Source organism: Hemitrygon akajei, chromosome 28 (genome assembly GCF_048418815.1).
Source record: "Hemitrygon akajei chromosome 28, sHemAka1.3, whole genome shotgun sequence".
In the NCBI taxonomy this organism is placed as follows: domain Eukaryota; kingdom Metazoa; phylum Chordata; class Chondrichthyes; order Myliobatiformes; family Dasyatidae; genus Hemitrygon; species Hemitrygon akajei.
The window spans coordinates 28,072,020-28,091,805 of NC_133151.1; the positions used below are offsets into that span (position 1 = coordinate 28,072,020).

The 19,786-nt window shown below is 44.9% G+C and overlaps 1 protein-coding gene across 1 annotated transcript; it reads left to right on the forward strand.

Annotated features, from left to right (window-relative positions):
* The first annotated feature begins 2,008 nt into the window (after positions 1–2,008).
* On the forward strand, positions 2,009–18,831 carry LOC140717851 (histone H2B 1/2-like). The gene is made up of 2 exons (XM_073031573.1): positions 2,009–2,059; positions 18,439–18,831. Exons 1-2 carry the CDS (start codon positions 2,009–2,011, stop codon positions 18,829–18,831), a joined length of 444 nt encoding a protein of 147 aa, XP_072887674.1.
* Positions 18,832–19,786: the final 955 nt, after the last annotated feature.

Genomic DNA, 19,786 nt, shown 5'->3' on the forward strand with positions numbered 1-19,786 from the left:
TTACTAATTTTTAACAAAAAATATTATTTAGTTTAAAAGTGGCGGAATTACAATTCCACATAAATATCTAGTTAAGTGCCTAATTATTTTCCTTTTAATATCATCTCAGTGAATACTTGCGAATGTAGAAGTATATATATATAGATTTATACATATATAAAGATGAAAAAGTCTTTATATGTAAAGAAGTTTGTGTAATACTTGTGATACATTATCCAAATATAAATGAAATTGAAGAAGAAATAAATATAGAAACATAGACAACCTACTGCACAATACAGGCCCTTTGGCCCACAATGCTGTGCCGAACATGTACTTATTTCAGAAAAAAACCTGGGGTTAACCATAATTCTCTATATTTCTGAGCTCCATGTCCCCATCCAGGAGCCTCTTACAAAACCCTATTGTATCCACTACCACCACAGACGCCTGCAGCCCATTCCATGCACTCACCATTCTCTGCGTATATAAACTTAGTCTTGACATCTCCTCTGTTCCTACTTCCAAGCAGCTTAAACAGTCAACACTCACAGCAAACTACCCATGAATTAGCATGAGTCGACTGCTTGGCCCCTTGAGTTCTGAGCAGATGAGGTTCTGTAACAAGATTGAAGATTTATTTATTATTAAAGAAAGTATAAATTAAGATAACCTTGAGATTTGCTTGTTCGGTGCTTGCCACAAAACAGGAAATTCAAAAGAATGGAATTAAAAGGGGAAAAGTAATTAACAGAATAAAAGACCAACACTCGATGCAAAGGAGAAAAAAATACAAATCATGTAAACAATTGAAGCGAGCAACAATCTGGAGTCTGCCAAATCCTGCCTTATCAGTTTATTATATTAGCGGGCACGGTGCAGAGCAGCAGGGGGCATGCTTCACAGATACAGTGCCAGAGAGATGACCATCGCGGAGATCAAGAGAATGCAGCTCTCGTCGTGATCAACAACAAGTCTTTTCAGTCTACCTGGGCCGGCGCTTAAATTGATTTAGTGACGGAATTGCACCATGGAGAGAGGAGTGAAGATCGCGGAGAGCGAGGGGTCAGCTCACGCCTCCGATCTGGCCGACTTTTATATAGTCTAAAAAGTGTATGATACCTCACATTAAGACGCGGGCACCGGGCCTAGACAAAGTCGGCCAACAATTCGTCCTGGGCCCAGATTCCGTCACCAAGCGCGAAGAGCCGTTTTCAAGCACTACAGAAACAAGAGAGAATCTGCAAAGGCTGGAATTCCAAACAATAAACACACACAGACACACACACACACACACACACACACACACACACACACACACACACACACACACACACACACACACACACACACACACACACACACACACACACACACACACACACACACCTTGAAGGTGAGGAGCAGCAGAGGGAGCCGATGGATAGGCAAAGAGATAAAATGAGTGAAGGTAAAGGGGAAGGAGACTGGTGAAGGAGAGCGCGGGCAGGTTGGGGGGCATTAACGAAATTTCGAGAAATCAATGTGCATGCCATCAGGTTGGAGGCTGCCCAGACGTAATGTAAAGTGTTGTTGCTCCATCCTGAGTCTGGCTTCATCATGAGGCCATGGATTGACATATCTGAATTGGAATGGGAAGTGGAAATACTGAGTTGGCAATTGAGAGATCCCGCTTCTTCTGGCAGAGAGAGCGTAGGTGCTCGGTGAAACGGTCTCCCAATGTTCGTCGTTTTCCACCAATATGCAGGAGGTCGCACCGGCCGCTCCAGATACAGTATATGACCCCAACAGACTCTCAGAGGAAATGCCACCTCACCTAGTTTTGAATAGCAGTGTCAGAGGAGGTGTAGGGGCAGGTTTAACACTTGCTCTGCTTGCAGGGTTAAGTACCAGGACAGATATCTGTGGGGTCAGGCGAATGGACAAGGGAGGCGCGTAAAGAGCAGTCTCTGCAGAAGCAGAGAGTTGGGGGTGGGTGGTGAGTTGCACTGGAGGTAATGATATGCTTGGTGGTCCGATCCAATTGGGGATGGCGGACGTTACGGATAATTATGTGCTCGCCACGGAGGCTGGTGTCTTGGTAGGTGTGGACAAGAGAAACCCTATCCCTGGTGAAGTGGCGGGAGGATGGTGTACGAGCAGAACTGCATGAAACGGAAGAGATGCGGTTGAGGGCAGCGTTGATGGTGGAGGAAGCGAAGTCCCTTTTTCAAAAAAAAAACGAGGGAACTTCCTTTGTTCCAGAATAAAAACCTGAAGCAGAGACGCAGAAGCTGTTGAGAAGGGTATGCTCTTTAATGAAAAGCCTAATCTTGAGCGCCCAGGCCATATCCCGGTAAACTTCTCCACACGCATCCTGGTATAATCATGTCCACTCTATAACGTGGCCATGAGCAGGCGGTGATATCCGAGTGCATCCAGGTGCTAAAACACATTACCAACAGACCAAAATCAGATTCAAGGAATAAAATAATCCCGACAACCACCACCGGCACACCGAGGCTTGATGCCCAGTCCTAGCACATACAAGTCAACATGCACATACAGAATATCAGTAAAATAAACGACTCGGAATGTGTATGTTTATAGTCCAGACCTCCCAGCCCACCGAGATCATCTCTCAACAGGGTCCCAACCACCATCCCGGCGCAAGAGACTCCCCCCAGGCAATACCGCGTCTTACAGGACCAGTTCTCAAACATGCAGGCACATATCTAAGTGTTATTTATTTGTTTCTGCTTATGTATGTATGTATGTATGTATGTATTATTAATATACTTATTTTCACATTGGTTGTTTGCCATTCTGCATGTGTGGAGTTTTTCGTTCATTGACGTTGTTGTATTTCTCAGATCCACTGTGTAGGCCAGCAAGTAAATAAACCCCTGAGTGGTATATTGTGACATATACGTACGTTGATAATGATGTTACGTTGTACTTTGAATGCGCTCTCAGAGTTCCTATTCCTCATTATTTATTATTTACTCTCTGGCTTTTTCTCAGATTATTCACGTTGGGAGCACACAACCCACCGTCCTTACCCAATTTCCACTGCCTGTGAGTCGAGTCCACGCCAATGGTGTTACCTCGTGCCCGCCATATGAAGCGGCCCAGTCAGCTTGTTGGATGGCTCAGAAAGGAGGAGAAGTGTGAAACAAGTCTAGGCGCCGGTCCAGTTAATGTGCAATTTTGACATCTCCATCAGTGCTTGGGTCCTGGAGCCCCGTCATTGAGAGTCCGGTGGGATCTCGCTCAGCACACGTAGAGCAGTAGTTCAGGATTTAGACCCGGCTCCGCCTTGTCAAGGACAATTGGGAAACAACAAATCACCTGATGCTGAGGCTCACAACGGCATTTTGGGGATTGTAGTCACGATGTGAAAGAATCCTGCGCCGATAATTGAGTTTCCCTCCCTCCCTCCAAATGCCCGAATGCAGTTCAAGGTGAAAAGTCACTGAGCAAAATATGAGCACAGTTTCCCCTTCAGTGATGCTGTTGTGTCTGCTGAGTGGATACAAATTCTGATTCTGATACAGACTCTGCTTTGAGTTCAGGATCAAATCTGTTTCATTGACTCCCGATCTCTGCTGCCCCTGTCACACGTGGAGAACATCGTAATTATGAATGGTTAAGGTGATTGACTGGAAATCCATTGGGATGTCTCCGTGTAGGTTAAAAATCCGGTCCACTACATTGCATGTTGGAGCGCACTCGAAAGGCCGAATCACCCACTCCAACTTCTGTGTCCTATGTTTCAACGTCCAGCCTTTGTGATTTGCTACTGATTTGCTAGTAAGGATGAGGTTATGTAGTAACACAGGACAAGATCGGACAAAGTTAGCATGCGAAATCTTGCCCTATGAACCTGCTGGAATTCTTTAAGGACATTGCACTTAGGACAGGTAAAGGGGATCTCGTGGATGCTGTATATTTGTACTTCAGAAAGACTTTGAGAAGCTGCCACACATTCAGATTCAGATTCAGATTCATTTTATTGTCATTTAGAAACCACAAATGCAATGCAGTTAAAAAATGAGACAACGTTCCCCCAGAATGATAACATAAATGCATAGGACAAAACAGACTACACCAGAAAATCCACGTAACGTTTGGCAATCCCCAGTCCAGAGTCCGGAGAGGCTGTTGCGTACTAATATCGCGCTCCTGTCTAGCGCCTTCCCTGGAAAGGAGCTCCAAACCCACCAGACAAAAACAAGACCAAAAACTAAAGCTACAAGGCCTGCACAAAACCACATAATTACAACATATAGTTACAACAGTGCAAAACAATAGCATAATTGATGAAAAAAGAAACAACAGACTATGGGCACAGTAAAAATAGTCCAAGATTTTAAAAGACTATAAGTTCAAAAGAAATCACCACAGTTTCCACAAGCCCCCAGTGTCCCGACAGACTCGCCATCCCACGTCGGCGGCTGAAGGGAGTACCCCCGCTATTCGCCGACCGACTCAGCCTCGCAGATGCAGCACACAATGGAAGCTCCGTCGAAACCAGCGTCTCAGTCGCACCACACACCAAAAGCGACCTGAGTCCGTCGAAATGACTCCGAGTTTGTCGAACCTCCAAGCCGACGACCATCCCCTCCGGCACAGCTTCTCCGAGCAACATCCTCTGCCGAGCGTATTAAGACGTCCCCGCCAGCGGCCATCGGCAACGCGAGCCCGAGGACTGAGGGCCTGTACTTCCCAGCAGAGTCCCGGACCTCACAGCAGCAGCAGCAACGAAGAAGGTCTTCCTGGAATTTCCCGATGTTTCTCCGTGCTTCCACTTCCGTTTTCAATCGATTATGATTGCGCACGGCATCCCACTTCACAAATAACAGATAATCAGTTCTGGAGTGGCCGCTGCAAGCTGCGTCGCGCCGCCATCTTAGACTTCCACTTTTTCAACCTTTGAGGCTGCTTGCCAAGTTAAGAGCCATGGTTTTGATGGTAACAAGCTGGGACATTTAGAGCATTGGCTGATTGGTAGGAGCCAGCAAAATGAAAGTATCCTTTCGTGGTTAGCTGCCACTGTCTAGTGATGTTCCGCAGGGGTCTGTGTTGGGACCACTTCATTTTATGCTGTATGTCATTGATTTTGATGATAGAATAGATAGCTTTGCTGCAAGGTTTGCAGATGATACGAAGATTAGAGAAGGGGCAGGTAGCGTTGATGTAATAGATAGACTACCGAAGGACTTAGGCAGACGAGGACTACGCACAAGAGAGTGGTAAATGACATACACGTTATAGTAGAGATAAAAGTGGAATATTTTCTAAATGGAGAGATATTTCTTTAAAAAATGAGAAGCACAGATATTTGGGAGCACTTGTACGGAATACTCTGAAGTTAACTTACAGGCAGAGCTGGTGGTGTGCAAGACAAATGCTATGTTAGCCTTGATTTCAAGAGGTCCAGAATACAAGAGCAGCGATGTGATGCTGAGGCTTTTTAAGGCATTCACCTTCAGTATTGCAAACAGTCTTGGGCTCCTCATCCAAGAGAATATGACCTCACCCTTTTATTTCTTCCATGACCTTCTAGCCCTAACATCAGACTCCCCCTTCTCCAGCCCGTATCTCACTTTTTGCACTTCTCCATCTTTAAAATCTACTCATCCATTTTTTTGTCCTGACTTGCCGAATGGTCTCGGCCCGAAACATCAAGTGTTTTTTTTTCTATAGATGCTGCCTGGTCTGCTGAATTCATCAAACATTGGTGTGCGTGTTGCTTGGAATTGCAGCATCTGCTGATTCGCTCTTGTTTCTGGAGTCATTGAAAGCGGCTTCGTGCTGGATGCCGGATTCTGGGCCCGGAGCGAATCACTAGCTGTCTTACAACCATGAGACCATAAGATATAGGAGCAGGAGTAGAACATTCGGCCCATCTAGTCTGCTCCATTATTCAATCATTGCAGATCCAATTCATCCAGTCATCCCAACTTCCCTGCCTTCTCCCCATACCCTTTGATGCCCTCGCATCAAAGAAGCAAAAACCTATCTTACTCTGCCTTAAATACACCCAAATACTTGGCCTCCATAGTCGTTTATGGCAACCAATTCCACAGATTTACCACCCTTGAATAGAGTAATTACTCCCCATCACTGTTCTAAATGGATCTTTTCAATCCTGAATTCGTGCCCTCTTGTCCTAGACTCCACTACCATGGGAAATAACTTTGCCATATGTAATCGTTTCAAGCCTTTTATTATTCAGGCATATTCAATGAGACACCCCCCGCCCACCCACCCATTCTACTGAGCGCCAGGGAATACAAGCCATGAGCTGCAGAATCTCCTCAGATGCTAACCCTTTCATTCCTGGAATCATTCTCGTGAATCTTCTTTGAACCCTCTCCAATGTCAGTATATCCTTTCTAAAATAAGGGTCCCAAAACTAAATATAATATTCTGTGTGGACTCGCGAGTGTTTTAGAGAGACTCAACATCAAATCTCTGCTGTCATAACCTCTACAAATGAACTCCAACATTGCATCCGCCTTCTTCAATCGGGAGGTTGTTCTTTAGGGTATCCTGCACAAGGACTCTCAATTCCTCTTGTATCTCTAAATCTTTAAATTCTCTCACCAGTTAAATCATATTTTGTCCGTTTATTTCTTCCAACAAAGTGCATGACTATACACTTTCCAACATGGAATTACATTTGCCACTGCTTTGCCTATTCCTTTAAACTGTCTGAGCCTCTCTTCAGTGTCTCTGTTACCTCCACACCACCCGCTCCTCCAGCTATCTTTGTATTATCGGCAGATTTAGCCATAAATTGATGAATCCCATATGTCCCATTGACATACATCGTAAGAAGCAGCTGTTCCAAGGCCGACACCTGTGGAATTCCAACAGTAATACTATTCCGGCAGCCAGCCAGAATAGTATGCATTTATTCCACTCTCTGCTTTCTGCCGATCAAATAATGTTACACCCATTCTAGTAACCTGCCTGTTATTGCATAGGTTCTTATCTCTCTAAGCAGTCTCCTGTGCAGCACTTGGTCAAATGCTTTCTGAAAATCCAAGGGCATCACATCCTCTGCATCCCCTTTGTTACCCTGCTTGTAATTTCCTCAAAGAATTGCAGTAAGTTAGCCAGGCAGTATTTTCCTTTCATGAAGCAATGCTGGCTTTGGCCTATCTTGTCATATTTCTCCAGCTACTCCGTAATAACATCCCTAACTATCGATTGCAACAACTTTTCAACCACTGGTGTCAGGCAAATTGGTCTCTAGTTTCCTTTCTGCTGCCTCGCATCCTCCTTAAATAGTAGAGTAACATTTGCAATTTTCCAGTCATCCGGTAAAATGCCAGAATTTATTGATTCTTGAAAAATCATTGTTAAAACCTCTGCAATCTCTCGAGCTACTTCCTTCAGAACCTGAGGTTGCATTCCTCCAGGTCAAGGAGATTCTTCCACCATCAGACCATTAAGCATACTGAGCACCTTCTCAGTCGTAATTTCCACTGCACATACTTCAGTTCCCTGACATTCTAGAATGGCCGGTATCCTGCAGCTGACTGATGCAAAATACGCATTCAGTTCCTCTGCTATCTCTGCGTCTCCCATTAGAATATCTCTAGCGTCACTTTGTATTGATCCTATATCTACTCTAAGCTCTCTTTTACCCTTTATATAAAAAAGCTTTCAGTGTCTTCTTTGATATTAGTTGCCAGCTTCCATTCATAATTCATCTTTACTTTGCTTGCCTATTGAGCCATACATCTTCAGAATTGTCTCCGACTCCTGATCTTGTGGTTCAGTGAGTATGTAAAGGAATACATACCTGAGAGTATCGGCCGACACAGATTAAGCTCTCCTGATTGGACATTTCTTATGCACTTTGCCTCATCTGCTCCGTTGAAAAAGTTATCCTTCCTCAGACCGGCAGCAGAGCGGGGTTGTTTGGATTTACCTCTCTCAGGCGGCGGTAGAGGCAAAATCTATTCACGAGAGAGGTTTCAAAGATTTAAAGTACATTTCTTTGCGAATTTATAAATTATGCACGTTAAGATTTCTCTGCCCATAGGCAGCCACAAAGCAAGAAACCACAAGAACCCATTAAAAGAAAACGAAAGCCACTGCGCAGAGAAAGAGAGAGAAAGAAAAACACATCCTGCAAAGAATAGAATCGAACCAACAGCATCCTTTTTCAGACTGAGTAACACATACGTTCCTTGAGCATCCGGAGTAGGCCCAAAGCCTCGGTCAACAGTTTTCACACCAGCAGTGCAGAAAAGCACAGCAGCCGTTATGTTATTTATTCAATTACATTAACGGGGCCAAGAAGTTCACCATATATCGGGATTGAATAAATTATCTCAACTAAGTGATACTGAAATTATCGTAAGGTGCAAAATACGCCATAGGAGGAAACAGTGTCATTCCGTCATCTCGCCTGCAGCTCAGCCGCTGTCCTTTGTTAGACTCGTTAATGTTTATCTGGAAGAACAGCCCGGTGGTAAAAGAGAATGCGGAAGAGAGACGGTGGAACATAAACAATATGTGACAGCAGGGTCTCTGAAAATGGGTTAATAAAATAATTAAAACACATTCATTGCTGACGTGTCGCGATAGAGGCCTCCGAATGTGTCGGAACACAGAAATAATAACAAGATGCGGCAGGAGACAGCAATACTGAAATAAAAGCAGAAGGACACGGACAGAGAGGAAGGTGTGAAATAAATCAGCTAAGAGCGGTTTGTAAGGGAAACGATGTGATGTCAGCAAAGAATCGACAAATAAAAATTAAAGAAAAGAATGCCAACGTCCACAGCGGAACAACACCACGTTCAGCCAAGAGCAGAGTGACTCAGCGGGAGCGGGCTAGGGCCATGGTCGTCCATTGGGTCGATGGATTGACGATTGTTTACATGGAGAGCTCTGGAGGTGGCGCAGGTCAAATTAAATTAACGGAACCTTTCAGGACAATAAAAAACTGTCCCGACGTGTGTAAACTTAGAGAGCATCGAATGAAGAACTTCATGTGGATTATGTTTGGAAACTGAACCCATGCCTGAGTGACTGGCTGTGGCCAGGTACACTCACACTATTAGAGAATTGTCTGGACCAGCACTTGAATCCTCAAGACACTAGAGACAATAGCTGGTAAGCGAGCTCTTTTCTGGTGTGATCGGTAGTTGATTGTCAACACGGACACTGTGGGCCGAAAGGCCTGTGTCAGGGTTGCTTGATACTCTGATTCAATATTATATTTGTTAATCACAATAAAATGTTTAATTTATTGTCGTAATGAGGGGGCCGGGGAATGAGGAGAGAGATCCCACAGGGTATAATTACACAAAGTGGGTAGTGAGTGGACTGACACACTCAGTGTGAACACATCATCCGACATGTTTTGATGTGTCCTGGTTTGTTATGGGAATCTGGATTAGAGTGAGAGCAGGGAGCTGTACTGATCGGTTCACCGGGGAAAGTGTGAGGGACAGCAAATCCATCCGTGATCCACCGGCCAGGCTAGGGTGAATAGTAATTTTACACCCACTCATCTACTTAAATAATTTCGGGAGTTCGTACGCGAGTTGCGAGGGTTAATCCACCCGAACGCTAGAAGTCTGCACGGATCGCATTCTGTGAGTGATTTACATCTGATCGTTTCGATGAAAGAAGATCAAAAGTCTATTAACTACGATCGTCGGAAATTGAACCTGCGTCAATTACCTGGAAGACATCTATGTTCACCAGTATATCACCATCGTTCGATCATTCTGCAGGGGACTCGGATCCTGAACCTTCTCAAGTGGTGTATGACAGTGGCTGGGACTACTCTCAAACTCTGGTGACTCTGATGCATCACTCTGCTGTTTCTGTTATGTCCAGTTGAGGTCGCTGTTCTCCAACAGCAGGTAATCCTTGAACACAAAAGTGTGACTATATCGTTGGAGAAAACTGAGACAGTGTTGTGGGAAGGGCACGAGTGAAAGGCTCCAATATTGCAGTCAACAAACATCACGACAAATTCGTTTACCCTCTTTTTACACTTATATATGCATGGCATGTTTCCAATAAAATTCCTCGGTAGTATAGTGGTTAGTATCCCAACCTGTCACGCGGGAGACCGGTGCTGCATTCCCTGACGGGGAGAAGCAAATCTTTTGACAATAAAGAAAAATAAAAGCGCACAAAAAACTTGTGTTTACGCGATCAATTCATTGGACAAAGGAAGGTGGAATAGCTCGGGCTGCTGTGAGCCCGGGACGGTAGAGTCTTCCGAGAAGAAAGGGGCGTTCACCATTGTTTTTCTTATGTGCCCTGAGAATCTATATCTCATCACCGGTCGGTGTAAAACTCAGTGACAGTTTCCGTCACTCCGAGCATTTTAACCCGGGGTTCTGTTGTCAACTATTAACTCCCGCATAGTCCTATTAACTGACCAATATCAGTCCTGTTGAAGGGTGCCGGTTCTAAACGTCGACTGTTTACTCTTTTCCATCGATGTTTCCTGGTCTGCTGAGTTCCGTTAACATTTCGTGGGTGTTGCTCGGATTTCCACCATCTGCACGTTTCTCTTGTTTGTACCCAACATTAAATGTCACCCTGGAACTTTTCGTGTGCATCCTCATCTTGTTTTGGTGCTCAGAATGGCTCCAGTCCCCTGCTGTGCACAGGAACACTATGCTCTCAAAGACCATTCTTGTTTGGGTTGTCTGCACACTCTTTGTAAACGTTTCTTGCCAAATTATACATTCACTTGACTTGCTGTAACTTCCACACTCTCCGCATCCCTTTTGTCTTGCAAAGAAAAACATGGATTGTGGCTGCTGTTGAATTGCATAGAAAATTCGGCTCTCCACAGTGTTAATGTCATCATCTATCTGAAGAGGAGAACTGCTGAAAGATAGGAGGCAGCTGTTCTTTGGGTCATCACTCCACACAGTGCTCCCAGTAAGAAATTTAAACAAGTTTCAACACCAGCTGCAGTATAAACCCCCTTGCGCACTGTACACTGGAGCTGCACAAACGTCCCTGCAGGGATTGAGGCTAATCCAGTAATGGCAGCGCCGCCGTGTTTGGCTGCTTTTTGTTGCCTACTGCCGATCCTAGAAGTCGCCCCACCCCACCCCATACCGATTCTGTTTAAGCAACACACGCAAAATGCTGGTGGAACACAGCAGGCCAGGCAGAATCGATGGGAAGAAGTACAGTCGACGCTTCAGGCTGAGACCTTCGTCAGGACTGATTCTACTTACAAAGCTCGCATGTTTTCTAGTGGCTCCATTGATTGACAGCTCCCTCTGTACTTCCCGGTCACGTGATATGCTGTCACATGACCCGGTACGGTGACGTCACAAATGTCTCACCGTCACCGACGAATTTTCCTTGGAAATGGGCCAATGCAGGGACGGGGTGGAATGTTTGTGATGTTGGAGTCAGTCTTTGGGGTTTTGGCTGCACTGTGGGAATCGGCCTCTCTTCTTCCTGCCCACAGAACAGTGAGTGTCCGTCAGTGCCTCACTCACCGGGTCTCTGCCTGAGATACAATATTTAAACCATATTTGCACAGTTACATGGATAGGAAAGGTTGAGATGGACACGGGCCTCATGCAGGCGGATGGGACGAGTTCAGGTCGACAACCAGGTCGGCCTGGATGAGTTTTACCGAAGGGACGGTTTCAGTTCTGTCTAAGTCACTGACTCGATATTGGGAGTTAATTCCGGATACTAGCTATTCTCTGTGTCAAACATTTACCCTCAGATCCCATTTAAATCTGTCTTTAAACAGTTTTGTACAATTCTAATGAGAGGCAGTTCATTGGCTGATCAGGCAGGTAGAGCAGACAACCCTGTCTACCTGTGATGCCACATACGGTGAACTGTTTAACAATATTAGAGGCATATGCACAGGTACTTCAGTGAGCAAGGCCCAGAGGGATATGAAACCAATGCAGGAAAGTGGGATTAGTATAGCTGTGCATTATAAGTAGCATAAATGTGATGTGCCAGAGGGTCTGTTTCTGTCCTGTAGAAGCCTGACTACAGCAGTCCTCCACTGCATTGGGGTTTGTTACCTTCATTCTCAGCGGTGAGCTTGTTCCAGTGATCCCCTTACCCTCTGAGAAGACATTTGCATCCTCCCACTGTGACCAAGCTGCCAGCCATCTCTCCTAATATTAACCAGAGTACTTCAGCAAATTCCCATGTAAAGTACTGTTTCTGGTGCACAGGGAATGGAAGCATTTTGGTCACCTTTTGATGGGTTTGGTTCACTATGTGATAATTAATACCTTTGTTCAATAATAATCCCTCGTCCTGGGTTCTGAATATTTTAGGTAAGTCCATCCAATATAACTCGGAGTCCTGCCATGTGCAGAAGTTCGCTGATGACACGGCCATAGTGGGGTGTGTCAGGAATGGACAGGAGGAGGAGTATAGGAAACTGATACAGGACTTTGTGATATGGTGCAACTCAAACTACCTGCGTCTCAATATCACCAAGACCAAGGAGATGGTGGTGGACTTTAGAAGATCTAGGCCTCATATGGAGCCAGTGATCATTAATGGAGAATGTGTGGAGCAGGTTAAGACCTACAAGTATCTGAGAGTACAGTTAGACGAGAAGCTAGACTGGACTGCCAACACAGATGCCTTGTGCAGGAAGGCACAGAGTCGACTGTACTTCCTTAGAAGGTTGGCGTCATTCAATGTCTGTAGTGAGATGCTGAAGATGTTCTATAGGTCAGTTGTGGAGAGCGCCCTCTTCTTTGTGGTGGCGTGTTGGGGAGGAAGCATTAAGAAGAGGGACGCCTCACGTCTTAATAAGCTGGTAAGGAAGGCGGGCTCGGTCGTGGGCAAAGTACTGGAGAGTTTAACATCGGTAGCTGAGCGAAGGGCGCTGAGTAGGCTACGGTCAATTATGGAAAACTCTGAACATCCTCTACATAGCACCATCCAGAGACAGAGAAGCAGTTTCAGCGACAGGTTACTATCGATGCAATGCTCCTCAGACAGGATGAAGAGGTCAATACTCCCCAATGCCATTAGGCTGTACAATTCAACCGCCAGGACTTAAGAACTTTTTAAAAGCTATTATTAATGCTTTTTGAGATAGTGATTTAGATGCATATCATATTTTTTTACTGAGTTAAGTATTGTATGTTATTAGTTTTGCTACAACAAGTGTATGGGACATTGGAAAAAAAGTTGAATTTCCCCATGGGGATGAATAAAGTATCTATCTATCTATCTATCTATCTATCTATCTATCTATCTATCTATCTATCTATCTATCTATCTATCTATCTATCTATCTATCTATCTATCTATCTATCCTGAAGTTATGTTTTCCAGGCTCCCCCTGAACTTTCACAGTCAGTGGTTTCTGCGTGTCCATGCCATCAAGAATCTGTCCCCACTAACTCAGCACTTAGTCTGTCTCCTACCCTGCCCTGGTGATTCAAATGCTCATCCCGATTGTCCTGAAATACCTGCCTGCAACACCCCATCATACAGAGTGTTCCAGATTGTAAACGCCTGGGGAGAGAGGACAGTTTTCCTCAGATCCTCTTTAAACCACACATTTCTCTCGTTAAACGTATGTTCAAAAACACCTCATACTTGTGTGCATTAAATTCCATATGCCACTTTTCAAGCTGGTCCACATCCAATGTCAAGATTTTCTAGCCTTCCTCACTGTCCACTGCACCACTAATCTTGGTGTCATCTGCAAACTTGCTGACCCAGTTTACCACATTCTCATCCAGATCAATAATACAGATAGAAAACAAAAATGGACTCTGCACCTGGAAGTTTAACCAGGGTAGGATGTACACAGCAAATGATATGTTCCTGAGAAGTGTTAATGAACAGATACTTTGTGTGTATCTGCCTACAACACGTCCTCTGGTGGTTCTTTTGGAATAACAGCTGTTCTCTGCATGAATGATTACCCTGCAGATCCCCTTTAAATCTCCACCCTCTCGCATTAAAACTATTCCCTTTAGTTTTACACCCATACCAAGGGAAACTGTCCCTGCCTGTTTCACATAATTTTATCCACCTCCATTACCTCACCCTGCAGATCCTCTTTAGATCTCTAACCTGTCACGTTAAAACTATTCTGTGCAGTTTTAGGATGGAGAAAGCTGTTCCTTCCCATGAAGACCCTGGAGAATGAAAAGTTTCTACCTTCCGGTCCCTAGAGAATGTCCCTTTGATCCATGAAACTGAACGTCTGTCCCCTGCACAAGCTCCTCAGCCACACATTCGACAGTGGTATCTTTCTATATCTCCCTGCACTAACAAGTATAACTGGAAGTAATACAGAACTTACTACTTTTTAAGTTTCTGTCTTATTTCTCTAAATTCACTGCACAGGACCACATCCCTCCACCTCCCTACGTTGCTATTACCAACATGCACCGTGCACCACGCTGTCCGGCTGCTCAACCTTCCCTTTGAAATGTCCTGCAGCTGCTCCGAGACCATCGGACCATAGGACACAGGAGCAGTGTTAGGCCGTTTGGCCCATCCCATTTGCTGTCCCATTCTGTCAGGAATAAGAGATCATGACAGATCTCTTTAGATTCTCAAACCATCACTCTCCCTCCCCCCCCCCCCCCCCCCACAGTCAAGACACTCCACATTCAATATACCCAATGAATTGGCCACATCCGTCTGTGGGGATGAATTCAGAGTCAGAACCAGAATCAGGTTTATTACCACCGGCAGGAGTCAGGAAATTTGTTAATTCAGCAGCAGCAGTTCGAGGCAGTCCATGATAATAAGTAAAATACAGTGTGTGTATATGTATATGTTTATTATGTAATTAAATCTAGTGCAAAAACAGAAATAACATATTATAAATAATATATATCAATTACATCTATGGCAGTTTTTGAGTGCTTTAAAGTGACAAACCAAATATCTTCAAACTCCTGAGGAAACATCTCCGCTGCCTGGCCCTGTTCATACAGTAGCTGCATCGATATGTTGGGACCAGGTTGGATACTCAGAGATAATGACACCCAAGAACTTGAAATTGTTCGCTCTCTCCATTTCTGATCCCTCTATGAGGATCGGTTCATGCTCCCTAGCCTTACCCATCATCCAGTCAGCTCTTTTGTCTCACTGATATTAAGTGCAAAGTTGTAGCTGGTGTATGTGGCTCCTGTATGCCTAATCTCCATCTGAGTTTCGACCAACAATGGTTGTATCCCGCATATTTATCGATGGCATTTGAGCTATACTTCAGTCACACAGTCACAGGTATAGAGGGCTACGCATACAAACCTGAGATACACCAGTGCTGGTCATTAGCGAGGGTGAGATATTATCACCAATCCGCACCTGAGATCCTCGCTTATGTTGATACTGAGAAATTTAAAGCTGTTTACCCTCTCAACCCCAGATCCGTTGATGTCAATAGGCGTTAGCCCGCCTCCATTAATCCACACAATCTATGTGGATTATCACCAATCTGCACAGATTGTGGTCTCCTGGTTAGGAAGTCGAGGATCCAATTGCAGAGTTACCAGGTTCCCTCACTTATTGATCAGGACTGAGGGAATGATGGTGTTAAATGCTGAGCTCTAGTCAATGAACAACATCCTGACATAGGCAGCAATGATCCATTGCACTTTACCAAGGAAATTACTCCTTATCCTTGTTCTGGCAGTATGTCCTAGTATTCTGAGATTGTGCCCTGTGATCCCAGACTATTGGAATCCTCCCCACATCCACTCTAGGCCTTTCAATATTTCATTGGTTTCAATAAGTTTCACTCATTCTTCTAAAGCCCAGTGAGTACACGTCCAGAGCCATTAAACATCCTCATGCATTGCACCTTTTATAGCCAGGATCATTTTTGTGAACGTCTTATGGACCTTTTCCTATGCAAGCACGTACCTTTTTAAATAAGAGGACCAAAACAGTTCACAATGCTCCAAGTGTGATCGGACCAATGCTTACATCCTTGCTTTTGTGTTGTAGTCCTCTCGAAATGAATGCCAACATTGCATTTGGCTCCCTTACTACCGACTCAACCGGCAAGTTTACCTTCAGGAAATTCTGCACATCGGAGACGTGCCTGACCCCGGTACCCAGGAGGCGACACATCGTCATGTCATCTCCCTTGCTGCCACATAATCTCCTGCACATTCCCTGTGCTGGGAGTCTGCAGTCATCACTGCTCTGCTTGACCTTTCCTCCCGCAGAGCATCGAACGCCGGTCTCAGTATCACCAACCTGACGGGCTGCTGTCTCCGGTTCGTCATCCTCGAGGGGTATCCAAAGGAGTGTACTGGTTGCTGAGGGTCACGGCCACAGGGAAACCCTTCACTGTCTGACTCTTCCCTCTTCCAGTCGTGGTCACCCAACAATCTGCAGCCTGATCCCAGGTGTGACCAACTCACTGAACTTCCGGTTTCAACATCCTGGAAACTCTAGGTCCATCCATCTCCACCTTCATTTCCTTCACACGGTCACTCAGGAGCTGCAGCTCGGTGCACTTCACTCATGTGAAGTTATCGGGGACACTGACCTACTCCCTGATCTCCCACATTCTGAGGTGCAGCATGTCACCTCCATAACTGCCATTCCAGGTTCTCCAATAGGGACAGGAATTCCAAAGAGCTGAGAAGCAGGACCACAAAGTTAGTAATCTCGTGATTACTGCCTGTGCCATGTGATGGTGAGTATAGGAATAGAGTGAGGTGAGGATAACTGTGTGGCTGAGAGATAGGAGCTGGGGGCAAGGATTCAGATTTCTGGATCAGTGGGACATGTTTTCGGGCAGGAGTGACCTGTACATAAAGGACAGTTTGCACTTTAATCTCAAGGTGACCAATACCCTGGCGGGGAGGTTTGCTAAAGCTATTGAGGAGAGTTTAAACTGGGGTGGGACCCAAACTGAAGTGAAGGAGGAGGAAGCGGTTGGCTGACAAATAGAGAAAGTTTGGTGACTGTGCGTGACAGGAGGTAGAGAAGGAACGCGCTCAGACCGATGGTTTGGGATATGTTTATTTTAATGCAATGGTTATTATGAACAAAGCGGATGAGCTTAGAGTGTGGATCAGTATTTGGAGCTACAATTTTGCGACCATTACAGAGATTTGGATGGCTCAGTGGCTGGAAGGTTTACCGAGTGCCAGGCTTCAGATGTTTCAAAAAAGGGACAGGAAGGGAAGTATAGAGGTGGGGCGTGGCACTGTTGATCAGAGATAGTGTCACGGCTGCAGAAAAGGGGGAGGACATGGATGGATCGTCTACGGAGTCTCTGTGGGTGGAAGATAGGAATAGGGAGGGGTCAATAATTCTACTGGGTGTTTTTTATAGACCACCGAATAGTAACAGGGACATCCATGAGCAGATAAGGAGACAGGTTCTGGATAGGTGTAATAATAACAGGTTGTCATGATGGGAGAATTTAATATCCCAAATATAGATTGGCATGTCTCTAGAGAGAGCGGTTTAAATGGTGTGAAGTTTTCTAGGTGTGTTCAAGAAAGCTTCTTGACACAATATGTACATAAGACTACAAGAGGAGAGGCTGTACTTTATCTGGTATCGGGAAATTAATCTAGTCAGATCTCTCAGTGGGAGGGTGTTTTGGATATAGTGATCGCCATTCTATCTCCTTTACTATCGTATTGGAGAGGGATAGGGACAGACAAGTTAGGAAATCATTTAATTGGAGTGTCGGAGAAATATTAAGGAACTTCACTCAGACACGGAGGAGATCGCTTCAACCAATCTTTATTGTTGATACCACGGGGAACTCTTCCCTAAGAGCGGGGTACCAGAGTTCCGAAAACAGCTTCAAGTACAGCTTCATTTATACAGTTGAGTACGTATCAGTAATCAATACAAACAAGAGGCATCTGTCAGTTATCAACTAGTCAATTACTCATTATCCCAACACATTCCATTGATAAGACACTGAGATGCAGGCCTTAAGGTTTTAAATCAAGGAAGAAAGGAGGACAGCATTCACAGTCAGTTCTGATACATGATCTTTGTGCAGTTACACAATACATTCTGCTGTACTTCAGCCACGATAAGAACGTCGCTCAAGCAGAAGTAAGCAGAGGCGTGATAAAGAAATAAGAAAACACGTACAGACTGGAGTGGTCTGCTCCACACCACTCACGCCTTTCACAGGCTTCATGCATTCACTCCATTTTAACCGTTTGATGCTTGAATATTCCTCTACACACTGTAACGTAGATTGAGAGGTATAGAATGAACCCCACAACTCACCAGATCATCGCCAGTTCCCAAACCTCAATTTTACCAAAAACGAACTCTGGACAGCTGAAGAGAGTTCTGATTGGTTCAGCGTGTTCCTAAAGATATCCAATCAAATAACTTAGCTGAATGAATCACTTCTTCAAATAGCCATCGGAAATCCTCAGCATCCCATTCTCAGTTGCATATTGCTTTGGGCGCTGCCTATTTAATTCGTGTTCCGAGACAATTCTGCTCATTCAGGGTCTGAAACCAACAGAAGAAAAGCCTGAGCCAGCGAAATCCGCTCTTAAGAAGGGCGCCAAGAAAGCTTTGTCCAAACCAGCCGGCAAGGCAAGAAAAAAACGCAAGAGGCTGAGGAAAGAGAGTAATTCCATCTATATCTACAAAGAGATGCAGGTTCACCAGGACACTGGCATCACCTCCAAGGCCATGAGCATCATGAACACGTTCGTCAACGATGTCTTCGAGCGAATCGGGGGCGAGGCTTCCCGCTTGGCCCACTACAACAGGCGGTCAACCATCAGCTCCCGAGAGATCCAGACCGCCGTGCGGCTGCTGCTGCCCGGGGAGCTGGCCAAACACGCCGTGTCAGAAGGGACAAAGGCGACGACCAAATACACCAGCTCCAAGTAAAGCTCCCCAGTGAGATGATTGAAAACACAACGGCTATTTTAAGCCACTCACGATTGCACTGAAAGGGCTGTACTAAAATTTAGGCATATTTTATGTCTGGTCTTTAATAAAAGCTAATTTACGATTGGAATAACTGGTTCCTCTTTCACGTATAATCCCGGAGCTTTACATTCCTGACACGGAATTGCAACCTCCCCATCCCCATCATTTTGTCCCTGTCGGTATCAATGTCGAGCGGAGGATTGTTGCCGTTGCTGTTTTAGCTGTGGGTTCGGGAGTTTATTAGTTACAGTTGGGTAACTTCTCTGAATCTCATTTCATTGCGAAGCCTGAACAACTTCACAGTTCTTTCATCGAAAAACTTTTCTTTTTTTAAAAAAAATTGCATACTAAACGCTGGTCACAGTTTGAGAAGAGCAGTTTGTCCATAGCCTGATAACGTTCACACAATGACCAACCGCGGGCAGAAGCTGAGCGTCAATTTTATACGGTTGAAAGAATTTAAAGAATTGAGAACCTAGACTCCAACTACATTTGCATTCAGTCTGCCCGGTTTCAGTAGCAGGGAGAAATGTGAACACGCAGTCGTCAAACAAATCTGCAAATATTTAATTTCAGATTAAATTTGAAGAATTATATTTTTATTGGCGGTCTTTATCCAAATTTCAGTGTAAATTGAGGAGTAGACGATTGTTTGCTGCGCTTCTACCTTTGCGGACTGCTGATTGGTGAGTTCGTCGATTAGGACATTCCTTTTCACCAATGAGAATAATCACGGTTCCTCAAGTCACAAGCATCACTTTGCATTCTCAAAGAAGGTATAAAAAGGACGAAATGGGGATGGGTGAACATTCCTTCATTCTCGTTGGAGCAATTGCTGTGGTTTTGGAGGGCAAGCACAAGGGAACACTGCCAAAATGCTGGTGGAACGCAGATTCAATAGGAAAAAGTACAG